Genomic DNA, 12,937 nt, shown 5'->3' on the forward strand with positions numbered 1-12,937 from the left:
TTAATAATTTGATTGACTTTGTTGTTTTATCTTACAGGAAATAAGGCGGCAAATTCTGCAGGAATATGATGAGACTAAACGGGATCCTGTACATACAGAAACGAAACGTCGATTTCATTACCTACATGAAAAGCTTAGCCATATCAAGCGGCTGGTACTGGAGTACGATACGCAGAATTGTGGCGGCAACATAATGACAAGTAGCAGCAACGCCGATGGTAGCAACGAAATCAAGGAAATGGGCAGTTTGCACTACTGACACAAACTGAAAAGGCCGCCTTTTATTTTCTACCTTTTCTCGGTTGTCGGTACGCTACTGTCTTCGTTGTCGCAGAATTTGCATTTTCTCGGCATGTTCCAAGGCTGATCTAAACGGTCCACATGGTTCCTGGGTTCTATCGCCGAAAACAAAGTCAAGTACTCTCTGAGTCGGGGTTGCAGGAAGATATAATTCACACATCACAGGAAAGAACCTTCAAGCTGTTGTTAAAATTTGCGAAAGTCAAAGATTTCTCTTCTATAACTGATTTGTGCGCGCGACTGTGATGATCTCCTCGATCTATGCCGTTGTGTGATCGCGAGCGGTCGTTGTGATACGCTTGCGTGCTACTTTTTAACCAATGGTAATCACATCGATGAAGGGGCTTTTTTAACGACAATCGTTACGTTTCGAAGGAGAAGAAAAAAGGAAACAAAATAAAAAGAAAAAATAAAAAAAAAACAGAAATCCATCCGAAGAGAGAGAAAACAATGAGGAAAAAGGGCATTTGCGGAGAGCCAGGTATAAATGCGCGAACTGAAAGTACGCAGAGACGTTTTTCTTGAAGAACTTTGTCCTTCAATAAGAGACAGGGAAAAGAATAATAGGAAAAGGCGAAAAAAGAAGACAATTAAGAAAGCAGTAATTAACTCTATATAATTAGTTACTTACCGTGCGCACGTCCAAGTGTGTCGTCCAGTTTAAGAGTACGTTAGATTAAAAAAAATACCACAATGCGAATGCGAGAAGAGGGTCCAAAAGGTAGTAAGGGCTTATCACGTGCCACGTCCGGAGGAGACTATATTTCTTTTTTCTGCCGGAAGGAAAAAAGAGGAAGACTAGCACAGACTGTCCACGAGCTGCCGTGAATCGTATATAAGATCTGCTGTTCGCCATTTTCTTTCTTTCTTTCTTTTTGTTCTCTTTTTTCTTTCCGTTTCTCTTTATTTTTTCCTTTCTTTCTATTTTATCTTTGCTCGTTGTCTCGCTGGAGAAGGAGCAAAGCGGTATTATTCATATTTTTCTGCTAAGAGAGAGAGAGACCATTTACGCTTCGCAAACCTAAAACGATTCTTTGTTACTTCTTCGTTCCTTTTTTTCTTCACCACACGGCCCGCTCATTAAGCCGCGGACATAGCCGCTGTATCTTGACTTAGTGAAAAAGAACATGGCACAACTTGGGAATCGATCTTGCAACAATGGAAATGAAATTGAAAAAATTAAAAAACATAATAAAGAAAGGAAGGACGAGAATACGTTAAGCACTCTTTTTAGAAATACCTGCCATAAAGTGATATAGCCAAGCGAATCAATCGATCGCGTGCAATTAACTATGGCCGCACTTTGCGCTTCGAAAATCCATGAAAGAAGCAGGACTGAGATTAGAAAATGAAAATAACAAAAAATGAAATGGGCCCCCTGCCCCTTCCAAATCACGCGATCGCTCGTAGTGGTTCCGGTTGTGTATATCGTACGCTAGGGTAGATCCGTTTTATACGATTTCGAAACTTGTTAGTCATTGAAAAGGAGAATGCTCAGCGCCATTGTCGATACAATAAAACATTTCACACGCAGCAAGATAAAAATACAAAAAAAAGAAAAAAGAAAAAGGATGTAAATGAGTAAGAAGAATGGTAAAATCGAAATATTAAAACGAACAGGTTTCATATAGTAATTATTAATCGTCGTCGGCGATAAATATAGTATACAATGTGTTGTACAGTGTGCGCCACTTTATTACGCGTACGAATGAATACCTTCTTCGTGTAATTATTATTATTATTATTATTGTGACGATAAATACTATTAATATAATTATCGATGCTATTGCTATTATTATTGTTCGGATAGTTAGGCAGATAGATACGACGCGAAATGTTCGTTAGAGGACCTAAGGTTACGGAACGAAGGAAGCAAAAACGATGTTAGGTATATCGAGCCGATGTTTTCCATTGAATGTGTAACGAAAGTTTATAATGTTAATGTTTCCAATGTCTTTTATCTGTTTAGTATATATTATTTCGAACGCATAAGTACGTAGGAGAAATTTTGAATAGCAATTTTAAATATGTTCTTTGACGCTATTGCCCTTTTAGATTATACCTTTTGGTTTTTTCTTTCGTTTTTTCTTTCTTTTTTTTCTTTCTCCTCTTAAATCAGCGCGAAATTGCCTTTTAAATTTGTTTTAAAAGACGAGATAAGCGTCTTTCTGTGTCGCGTTATTTTGTTTCACATTCAATAAGCATTTGCAGCTACTTGTGAGTGTTTTGTGATAGGCAATTGAAGGAGGTGAGAGACGATGATAACGAGAAAAAGGACTTGTATTAAAAGGGCTCGTATTGATTCAGTATACTGCGTATATATCGTCATTTATATGAATGAAGCATCGCATGATACTGATGAACCTATAAAAATTTGAATATTAGCATATAGGGTTTTACACTCTTATGAGATACGCGAATTGATTTTCTTCTATGTGGTCGATTATTTTAAAACACGAGAAACATTGATTTCTAGCAGCAGCTGTATGCCGCAGTTTTATTTTTAAAATCTTTTTATAACAATTTCTTTATGTTGCACGTAGATATAAAGGTAATTAAAAAATTAATCGTTTGATTTGATTCGTTTCGTGCATTTCGTTTAAACATAATACAAGTCGTTTATTTTTTCTTTAGTATGTATTCTCATTTAAGTTTGTAGAATTGTAATTTGAAAGTTATTAGATACTAAGATTGATCGAATATTGAAACGTCCAGTTATTACGATTTCTTTTTTTGACAATTTGTCGATTGATAATGAGAGGATGTTTAAGTTTGCCTTGAATGGAAAGAGAAGTACGTGTTATATTTTTGCTGAAATTTTATCGTGCATCGTTATCTGCGCTTTTAGTTCTCTTTTTTTATCCGAGTCCGTTATTCACGACAAATTTCTCTGCTGGCAAATACTATTTGATGTTTCTAACTGCCAACGATTCTGAAACGGAAATGAATGCTGCTTAAATGATTAGTAATTTAACTCATTTGTTATACTTTAAAAAGACATACTTTTAACATAGTCCTTTAGAATGTTTTAGAATATTAATTATATTTCAACTTGTATTCAGCAAGTATCAAGATTTGATTGTATTTGTTTAAATTGATAGATAATGTAATTCGTTGTTCCTTGTCTTCTTGATAAAGTTTTCGAGCAAGGAGAGAAAAACAACCACAACTTTGTTACTTCCTATTTTATAGATTTCATCGTTTGCTCCTCGTAAAACTCTCTGTGCAATTTGTTTGCTCTTTTTATGTATTATATTTATGCGAAATCGCAGCATTAATAAAAGGAAAGTGTATGTTACTAAAGATCTAGCATAGATATTTGGAAACGTTGGTTTAAAATTGCATTTGATGCGGTTGAAGAGAAGAGAAAACAAAAAATAATGAAAGTTTTTAACTGTTAAATGGTCTCGTTATAGGAAAAAAGGGGTAACTGAGCGTTGCTGGAGTATGCATGGCACAGTGTTGACAAGTATTTTCTACTAATTGCAACGAATTTAAAGAATGCAAAGCACACATGAAAGAACATGTTCAGGATAAAGTAATTTAACCTATTTTTATATATAAAAATATATCTATAAGTAAATAAATAAATAAATAAATAAATAAATATATATATATACATATATATATATATATATATATAGACGATTATGAAATCTATCGTGTGTGTGTTCATGGAGATAAACGAAAATTGTAAGAACGCAAATATCAAAGTATAGATGGGTTGTAACTAAAAGGTACAGGAACCGGTTAATATATTTCGTTGTTATTCAATTTGGACGTTCCGTTTTTTTGTAGATATAATTGATAGACAATCTTATTTTTGCTCACTCTTTTCCCCTTGCATTTACGAAAAAAAATGTAATAAAAATTATGAAATATTAATTCATGCGTTTCCTTTCACTCTCATTTCATTACACTTCACCGCTTTTTGTAGCGAAGCCAACGAATTACGGAGAAACTGAGAATGAAAATTATAAGATTCAACAGGTATTTGTATAATGTGCAGAAAGAAAGAGAAAGAAGCTTCCAGGCGTTTGTTTCAACACTGTCATACTGTGCCATACATATTCACTTCGGTGTACGATGGTTCAGTAAAAAGTTCATTTCTAGGTTATGAATATTACAACTTTCCTTTTTGTATTAAATTCACGCGTTGATTATTAGGCAAGTGAAATTGTATATAACAATATTGTAACCTTCTAGCATACTTTACTAATATACTAAATTTTCAGAGCAATCCTATATTGCGATTTAGCTTTGAATATAATGAAAAGTTTACATAATAAAGTAGTAGCAGAGTAATAAGTCGAGAGATGAAATATTTGTACATGAATTCAGCTATTCTTTTCTTTTACTAATTTCAATAATTTTGTTATTGAAATTAACAATTTCTTACAAACTTCTACGTTTATTTACTCTGACAATCAACGCGTGTACAAATAGTATCAGCCAAGAGTGTAAAATATCTCCCTAACATTCAGACATATATATAACGATAATACACAAGAGCAGTCCATTATTCGATGATCGGATCTATCGAAGCAGATGCAGACAGTGTCAAAGAGACTGAACTATAAGACACTCAACGCATGTAGGAAATACCTTAGAATTCAAGTGCAACTTAAGTAAACGATGCAATAAATGCGCTTCTGATTTGCGCCGCATTTCTAACGTGAGGGTCGATATATTCAAAGGACTCGAATACTCAACGGGAGATGCGTTAAATGAATAACAAAGTATTAAAGAAGAATGGATCCATGTTACAGACTTATCCCATGAACAGTTCCTTCAAGCTAACGTAAACGTTTGTACGGGGCATGAAACTGTTGGAACAAATGGTGTTTGTACAGAAAGTAGCGTCTTTGCGAATGTAAGTGCTCTTAATAATGCATTTGATAACTCGTAACGATTAGTTTCGATCGCTCCATTATTGCTTTCGTTGCTAGAGCTTCGAACACGAAGCGAATCGTTCGAAAATTTCGTTTCTACTTCTTACATTTTTTCTCGTTATATTGTATCAGATTTGACTTGTCGAGACGTTCTATATCAGATTCGGTTGAGATTTCATACACGTGGGTTCATCATATGCGATTAATAAGCACGCGTTTTGATATTGTCGAGTATCTGTAAGATCAAAGATCGCGTGACCAATTCATGTCTTCGAAATTAATCAAAATTCCAGGTGTTTAAATCAGTCTCTCGCTTTCACTTCGTCGTTTTCTTTCTTTTTATTTTCTTGTCTCATTCTTTACTTTTTTTTTTTTCCTTTCAAATTTTAGTTCTTTTTCGGTGATGTTAGCTTTCACTGACTCTAAATATCTCCATTGTGTTTCATTCGTCCTCAAGCAAGCATAGTGCCTTTTTTCTTTCTGCTACGGACCACTCTCTATTCAACGTTATCGGATGATCGCGTACGCCTGTGTCCGCTTACCGGTTTCTACGAATTTCACACGTGAAGAGTGGTGCGTACCTTTTTCTGTTCCCTTTTCGGTTAGAGACTCGAATAAATCTCTTGGAACGACAGAATAATCACATTCAGATCGTTGAACCGATGGCAGATCGCGAGAAGTGATTCACGCTTTATCGTTGAACCTCGGAAATATATATGTAGTGTCTTATCATCTAAGTCTCATCGAGTGATATTTAACGCGAAATAAGAAAGAAAACGAGAGTTGAAGATCTTGCAAATCGAAGTTTTCTATCAATTACGATGACTATTTAAAATTTGTCTCTCTCTCTTTTTCTCTTTCTTTCTCTTTCTTTTTTCCTTTTTCTATCCCTTTGTCTTTTATTTTTGTTTTGATCGAAGCTTTTAAGAGTGAAAAAAGAAAAAGCAGAAAATCCAAGTGCCAATTCTAGCGAAGCGAGAGTAAATGACTATACATATATACATATAATACAAAAAAAATATATATATACATATAATATATAATATATATATTATATGTATATATACAATCTATTTAGCGTAATTTTACCTGCATTATTTCTTACGTGAACGATATTAGTACGTGTGGACGGCGTAACAAGGAAGGAAAAATCTCAAAAACCATTTTTGCTACGATGTTGAAAGAAAAAGGAACTTATTAGAAATATGCTTTAATAAGTTTCGAAAACGCATCATGTGTAAAAAATAGTTTTTCTCCCTCCCCATTTCCTCCTTGTTCACGGAGAAACGTATCATTATCGAAACGACGTACACTTAGACAAATTTTTAAAAAGAGAACTATCGTGTCTTAGTTGAGGAAGCTGTATAAAACGAAAAGAAGTGAAGCGGTGTGTTGCGCATAGGTATTAAACATTAAGTCCCTAGATAAGTATCATTGGTGTTTGTCGATTTTTCTGTACTTCTCACGGTCTCCCTTTCTCTTTCTAAATGTCGAATCATTAATCGTCCAATGGTCGCAAAGTGTCGCTGAGTTCTGTCAGTGTATCGGCGCTTCGAACATTCTTCGAACGAGGTCTTCGTAAACGAGGTTTCTTCTACTTCGATCATTCTTCTCGCGAAGGGCTTCAAACTTGTTGGTATTCCTGCTAGTAGAAAATTCCTCGTTGTAGTGATCGCGCAAAATTGAAAAACTTTGTTGAACGTTCGTAAAAATTGTTTACTTATTAAAAATTAATTAAATTTGTTCGCTAAATTGATGCGTTAAATCCTAGTTAAAATGCAGTGTAAAATGAATATAATAAATATGCAATATCATAAAAAAAAGAAAATAGAAATTGACATTTAATTATTTTAAAAAATTTCTCTGATTGGAAAGAAATCATGTAAATGAATTTATCCGACTAAATTTTTATCATACTTATTTTATCCCTGTATCATGATTTCTCTTCGTTGATTCAAATTGAATTTCTGTTCAAGTACAGTTCTACAGGGATAGCCGTAAGTTACTTTATTTTTTTCTTCTATTTTGTGTCTTCACTGCCTCTTTCGGCCGTCCCTGCACAACAGAAAAATTTCTTGTTATATAACGTCTTATGAATACAGTGTTCCACCGTAATCGAAGCGTAACCAAGCGAGGAGAACGATTTAAACAGAAAATCAAAACTACTCATAAGACACAAACGTAGCCTCATAAACATAAAAAGCATATTATGTTTTGAGAAAGAACTCATTCCAGAAAATTATTTACATAAATGGACGAAATCCCAGCTTATTTTAACCATGTGATTTAATAATAATATTCCAAACACACACTTTTGAATCGCTTTTTCGAATATGTCATTCAGCGGATAATTTTCGTAGTTGTCTGTTGAAAATTTATATGCCACGCTATTCGAATTCGAATGGAATTTTGTACTTCATTCCAGAGTATACTTGCTTTCCTTTGTCAGTAATCTGAGATCTTGGAATACAAATAAATAAATCATCGAGTTCTTTCAGCGAAATTATGACGAAATTATAACGTTAAAAATACGATAATAGTACTTAGAAAGAGATCCATCTAACCGTTTAATCAAAATTTGAGTTTCCGTTGTAATGATTCACGTCGCCTATCTTCTGAAATCGTACATTACTAAAAACAATGGTTGAAGGTCAAATTGGTCGAAATTTAAAGAGTCACTGAACTAGAAACAAACAAGTACTTTTATTAATTGACACTCATTAGTTTTAAATTGTGTAATGAAACTTCTGGTATTACTTACATTTCGCATAGCATAAGGGATTCGTGATTCCATCCTAATCGCAAATATTCGGTTGTTGATCTTTCACGCTCTTCAATTTCTGTCTGACGAAAGCTTCATCTTCAATTCTAATTTAATTTATTTACTCACTTAATACTGCTTAATAGCAACAAACTACGTACCGTACTAGTGCTGCAATTAACAAAAGGAAACATCAAAGTGGTTATCTAGATACACAAAATCCGGTTTCTAATTACACAATCCATCATTTTAAAACGGTACATGTATAAAAAGATCTCGTGGCCTTAGTAAAGCATCGTATATTCCGGTATGTTCACAGCAAACTTTCCATTTATAATTTCCGGAAATAACCAACCAAAGAAAATTACATCTTCGAGTAAAGATAATTCCATTTACGTTTGATTTTAACGGTTCAGTCGGTTAATGTGGAGAAAACGTTGTGTGTAAGGCACATCTCGTGTCAATCCGAACAAAGTGCATTAACTACATAGTTAATTAATCGATGTATAGATCGCGTGACTAGTTCGGCGCGACGTATATCGAACGCGCAGGCATTGCGATTGTCGACAAAAAGGAATTTCTGATCGTATTCTTTCTTTTCCGTGACGCGTCAAGAAACGCGATGTGATTGGTCGCAAAACATCGGTGTTTCTCGTCAACATTTAATTTAGAGTTTTTACATGGCGAATGCTTTCGGAAAGTACCGCGTACAACGAAGAGATTTTTCAACGTTTCTTCTCGAGAGAGATATTTCCAACGAGTGCCTCGAATTAGATTCATTTATCGTTGCAATTCCTAAAGGGTAAATCGTTTGTCGTTATTCGTAACAGGCGGCGGGTAAGGGGGAAGAGAGAAGGTAATCATGAAAACGAACGATTGAACAAGAAACGGGCATAATTTGCACCTGGAATTGTTGCTAGTATTATTATTATCATTTTTCTTCCCTGCTAATATGGTAGATCCTTATCTATGAGTGAGTTACCGGTCGAGCGGAATAACGTGTCCGTTTATCGCGTAGTATATTTTTTGACTGTGATGCTAGAACCTTTGTAATAACGTAGGTTGCGTGCAGGTTTCGTTCGATGGTAATTCGGTGTAATAAGTTTCTCATCAACTGTAGATTCGTTGGTCTATGGTACGATGGAATAGCACCCAGTTTAAACCATCGCCATTTTCTCATTTGTTCTCATTGATTCCATGTTTGTTGTCTGATTTCATTCGATGAATCGGAGTGTTAGTTTCTTCATGATGACGTGAAACGAATTGTTCGTTCGCCGTCGCCTTTAAATCGAATGATACGATACGGTAGGAACGTTCGCGCAGTGAATACACATATTTCGCAATTGTAATAAGCGTTTAATGAATACTTCGGGTATATCGATAGAACGAAAGGAGACCTCTGAAAATCTCCAGCATACGACGAAAATAACGGTAAACGTTATCGCCATTTCAGCAAAACTTTGATGCCTAAGGTTTAGTTAATTATAATGATGCGTCGGACGAGCTGACCTTTTGGTATGTGCAAATCGATTCTTGCGAATGTGCAACGTAGAGAATATACATTGTTGCATAACCTACCGTAGAATTTGGGTTAACACGTGCATAGAGAAGAGAGACGTTTAAACATTTAAGAGGTTAAGTTGCGAATAAATCGTAATTCTTTGTATATAACGTTCATTAATCTTGATGATCTAAGCATGTGACATCATTTGTACAGTACACAATTAGTCTTAGAAGTACATATAGATATTGGGTAATTTCGAATTTTGCTCGAACACATCGTAAAGCTTCCGAATTGACTGAAACGAAAGAGATTGGACGAACTTTTTTTTTATACCAATAGTAGGTATTATTAGTAACGTAGATATCGGTTAATGATCTTAAAACTAAATATTATTCGACTTTTTCGTTCGACGATCCTTTTCGTGCCGTCATATCCGAGGTCACTAAGGAACTTATCCGATCGTGAAAATCTCATTGTTCTTGGATGTACTTGAGCGAGAAACAATCTCGAATTAGACATAAGAGAGGAAGCTTCGTGATACACGGAAAAGAGAGAGTACAGAATAATTACATAAGATCGTGCTAATCGTGCTAATCGCGCACACGGTTCTGAAATGGTGAAAAGAATCAGGACGAAGAAGAACGAAGGAACATGATTTCTATTACCCATATCAAACTAAGGGTTAGCTCGTATATAAAAAAAAGTAACAGCAAAAACGTAAAAAAATGTAAAAAAAAAAAAAATATAACAAAGAAATAGGGGCCGATCTCGTACTCGCAACGACGTATCGAACTCGATTTCGCCGGTTCCAACGACGAGGAAACGACGATGATTGCCTTCTGTCTAGAGGATGATTACGAGATCGGCCCCTTGCTGCGTACTATCGAGAAACACAAGGAATATTGCGTAATATCAGGGAAAAGTTACGTTCTGTAAGTGCTTATTAAATATGTATCACCTCGCGTACTCGAACGACTGAATCGATTTATAGAATACGGTGACTTAAGACACGTACGAAAGACAACGTGAACGCATAGGGGGCTTTTGTTATCCTCTCGCAGGGCCAGATCGTCCTTACCGACCGAGGCCAATGTTGTCTTTCGACGATCCAAAACGAGTGATTCCTTTCCGTTATCTATGAAAACAGAGAGGAACAGAGGGAATGAAACGGTACACGTTATTTTCTCTTTTCTCTTCTTTTTTTCCCTTTCCTTCAGTCCGCGCTCGCAGAGATCCGACAGCGAGCAAAAATGGAGATACGAGAACCACACACAACACACACACGTGCGAACACACACAACAACACAGGGCGATCGGAATCCCACGGGGGGGGATTGTCTCGTGAAATAGGTGTATAATGTAACCCGTGACTCTTTTTATTGATGACGACTGCATTGCTCTCCCTGACAAAGGCTCGTATATTCATTACATAGTTGTATTTGCAATTATTACCTATGCATAATATATATAAATATATATATATATAAATATTATATTCACTAATTAAAAAAAAAAGTATATATATATATATATACAAGGGCAGATATGTGGATAGAGAGAGGAATTTAAATATTGTTGGCGAGAATGGAGAGCGCGACGAACGACCGCGTGGAACATTATCGATAATGGAGGAAAACGATTTAAATCGATTTGTAAACGAAATGGGAGAAGAAGAGATACGGATGTATCTCTGTCCGACACCGGAATAATTATGAGATACACAGGGGGGGAGGGGAAGGAACAGATCCATTAGTTCTTTCTGTGGCTGTTAATTCCATTTTGCTTCCTTTTTCTTTCCCCCTTCATTTCTTCTTCCACTAATTATTACGGTTATTAATATTATTGCTATTGCGATTATTATTATTATTATTATTACTATTATTACTATTATTACTATTATTACTATTATTATTATTATTACTATTACTATTATTATTATTACTATTACTATTATTATTATTATTAATGTTATTTTGTACACATGTTAACCTTTCGATTGCGTTATCCTCGAGTTTAGACTGGGACGTGCAATGTTGCGGCGGTTCTGAGATTTAATTCCAAGCGCAATTAACCTGTTGAGAAAAATCGCGTCTTCTGTAAGCGGGGAACATTTTTCGTCCAAACGTCGAGTGCACGGGACACGTTGTGTATCAAAAGTTGTCAACCTCAATTGGCAAATTTTATTGACGCCAGTAGCTGAGATCCTGACATCGTATGAAAACCGAAAGCAAACCTACAACCGACAAACATAATCAAGCAGTTTGAAAAATTCGATTAATGTAAATTTGCGTATATATGCTGATAGAACAAAACGGGTATAAGTTGTCCAAATTGTTTTTGACCGACCATTTGCGTTTTGTAAGCATGAAACAAACACGTAAATCGAGTAGTCGTTCTTCATGCAGTCATATCATTCGAATAGTGCAAGCAGGTGTTTTAATCAAATAATATAAACGTCTAGATAACGTTCGTGTGCCTGTTGCCTTACGTGGGCGTGTATAAATTATCTTAGCCACACAATGTTCCGTAATAGCCGAAGCTGTTCGAGATACGCCGCACGAAGTCATTAGGGGATCATTCGCTGAAGCTGAACTTGTCACTCGACGAGATTCACTCGGCACTCCAAGCGTCCCAATTCCGATCCAATAAAAATATTATCACAATGATGTTCTTCATTCTTAATGCTTTCCGTAATATATAATCCCCTAATTGCTTCATCAATATTCTCTCTAATTCCCCGATCGAAGGACCTTCATTCGAAACCTTGAATAGAAAGTAACGTTAATCGCGATGTTAAGGTTATGTCTCCAGCTACTATCGATATATTTGGACGTAAACGAATTCGATGTTATATCTAATGCTTAATTAATACCTACAACCATGTGTGTCCAGCACAACCGAGTTCATGGACATTCCCCGTAAATATAATCGTGCAACATCGTTATACAAGCGAAGAAGAGCAACCTCTCGAGTGTCCAAGAATCGAAACTTGCCTGGTACGACGCTCATAAGTCGTCGACGAAGCATACAGTCAGAGTAGTGGCAACGAATCCGGTATACCGGTGGGAAAAGAGCGGGAGCTAAAGAGGGAGAAAAAGGAAGATGGAGGACGAAAAAGAAAGAGACGGGGCGAGAAAGAGACAGAGGGATCCCCTTTCTACGATGGACGCTCCGGTTCGTTGTATCGGCGAGAGGCACACACAAAACCGAGACGCTATTGCGCGAAACAACTTCCTCCGCTTCCTGCTACGATTCTGTTTCACGCGTACTTCCGGCCGTTTCCCCGCGTACTTCTGTTTTATTCGAGTGCAGAAGAAAAAAAAACACAAGAGCCGTGCGTGTCAAATACATACGTTTGAAAGTATTGAGCGAATAAAAGAAAAAAGAAACCACAAGGATGCCACTCAAAACGTAAAAAATTATAAAAAAAAAGGAAAAAGAGAAAAACTAACGATGAGAACTTGTGAGCGTGATGGGGAT

At 35.8% G+C, this 12,937-nt stretch overlaps 1 protein-coding gene and 1 long non-coding RNA gene across 4 annotated transcripts in view; one reads left to right on the forward strand and one right to left on the reverse strand.

The window, feature by feature from the left end:
- Positions 1–2,768, forward strand: part of Su(Tpl) (Suppressor of Triplolethal) — a 175,248-nt gene extending 172,480 nt beyond the window's left edge. For all 3 annotated transcript variants that reach the window (XM_017906285.1, XM_017906286.1, XM_017906287.1), the window contains one exon: positions 38–2,768. In XM_017906285.1, coding sequence (XP_017761774.1) covers positions 38–259 — 222 coding nt within the window. In that variant the 3' untranslated portion in view covers positions 260–2,768. The remainder of the gene's footprint in view (positions 1–37) is intronic.
- Positions 2,769–6,118: 3,350 nt separating this feature from the next.
- Positions 6,119–8,839, reverse strand: LOC108551937 (uncharacterized). The gene is made up of 4 exons (XR_001890518.1): positions 7,954–8,839; positions 7,757–7,875; positions 7,110–7,247; positions 6,119–6,834 (listed from the first exon to the last, which is right to left on the reverse strand). It is a non-coding gene; the product is annotated as an uncharacterized LOC108551937 (long non-coding RNA).
- Positions 8,840–12,937: the final 4,098 nt, after the last annotated feature.

This window comes from Eufriesea mexicana, unplaced genomic scaffold (assembly GCF_001483705.2).
Source record: "Eufriesea mexicana isolate 0111107269 unplaced genomic scaffold, ASM148370v2 scaffold5271, whole genome shotgun sequence".
NCBI classification, from domain to species: domain Eukaryota; kingdom Metazoa; phylum Arthropoda; class Insecta; order Hymenoptera; family Apidae; genus Eufriesea; species Eufriesea mexicana.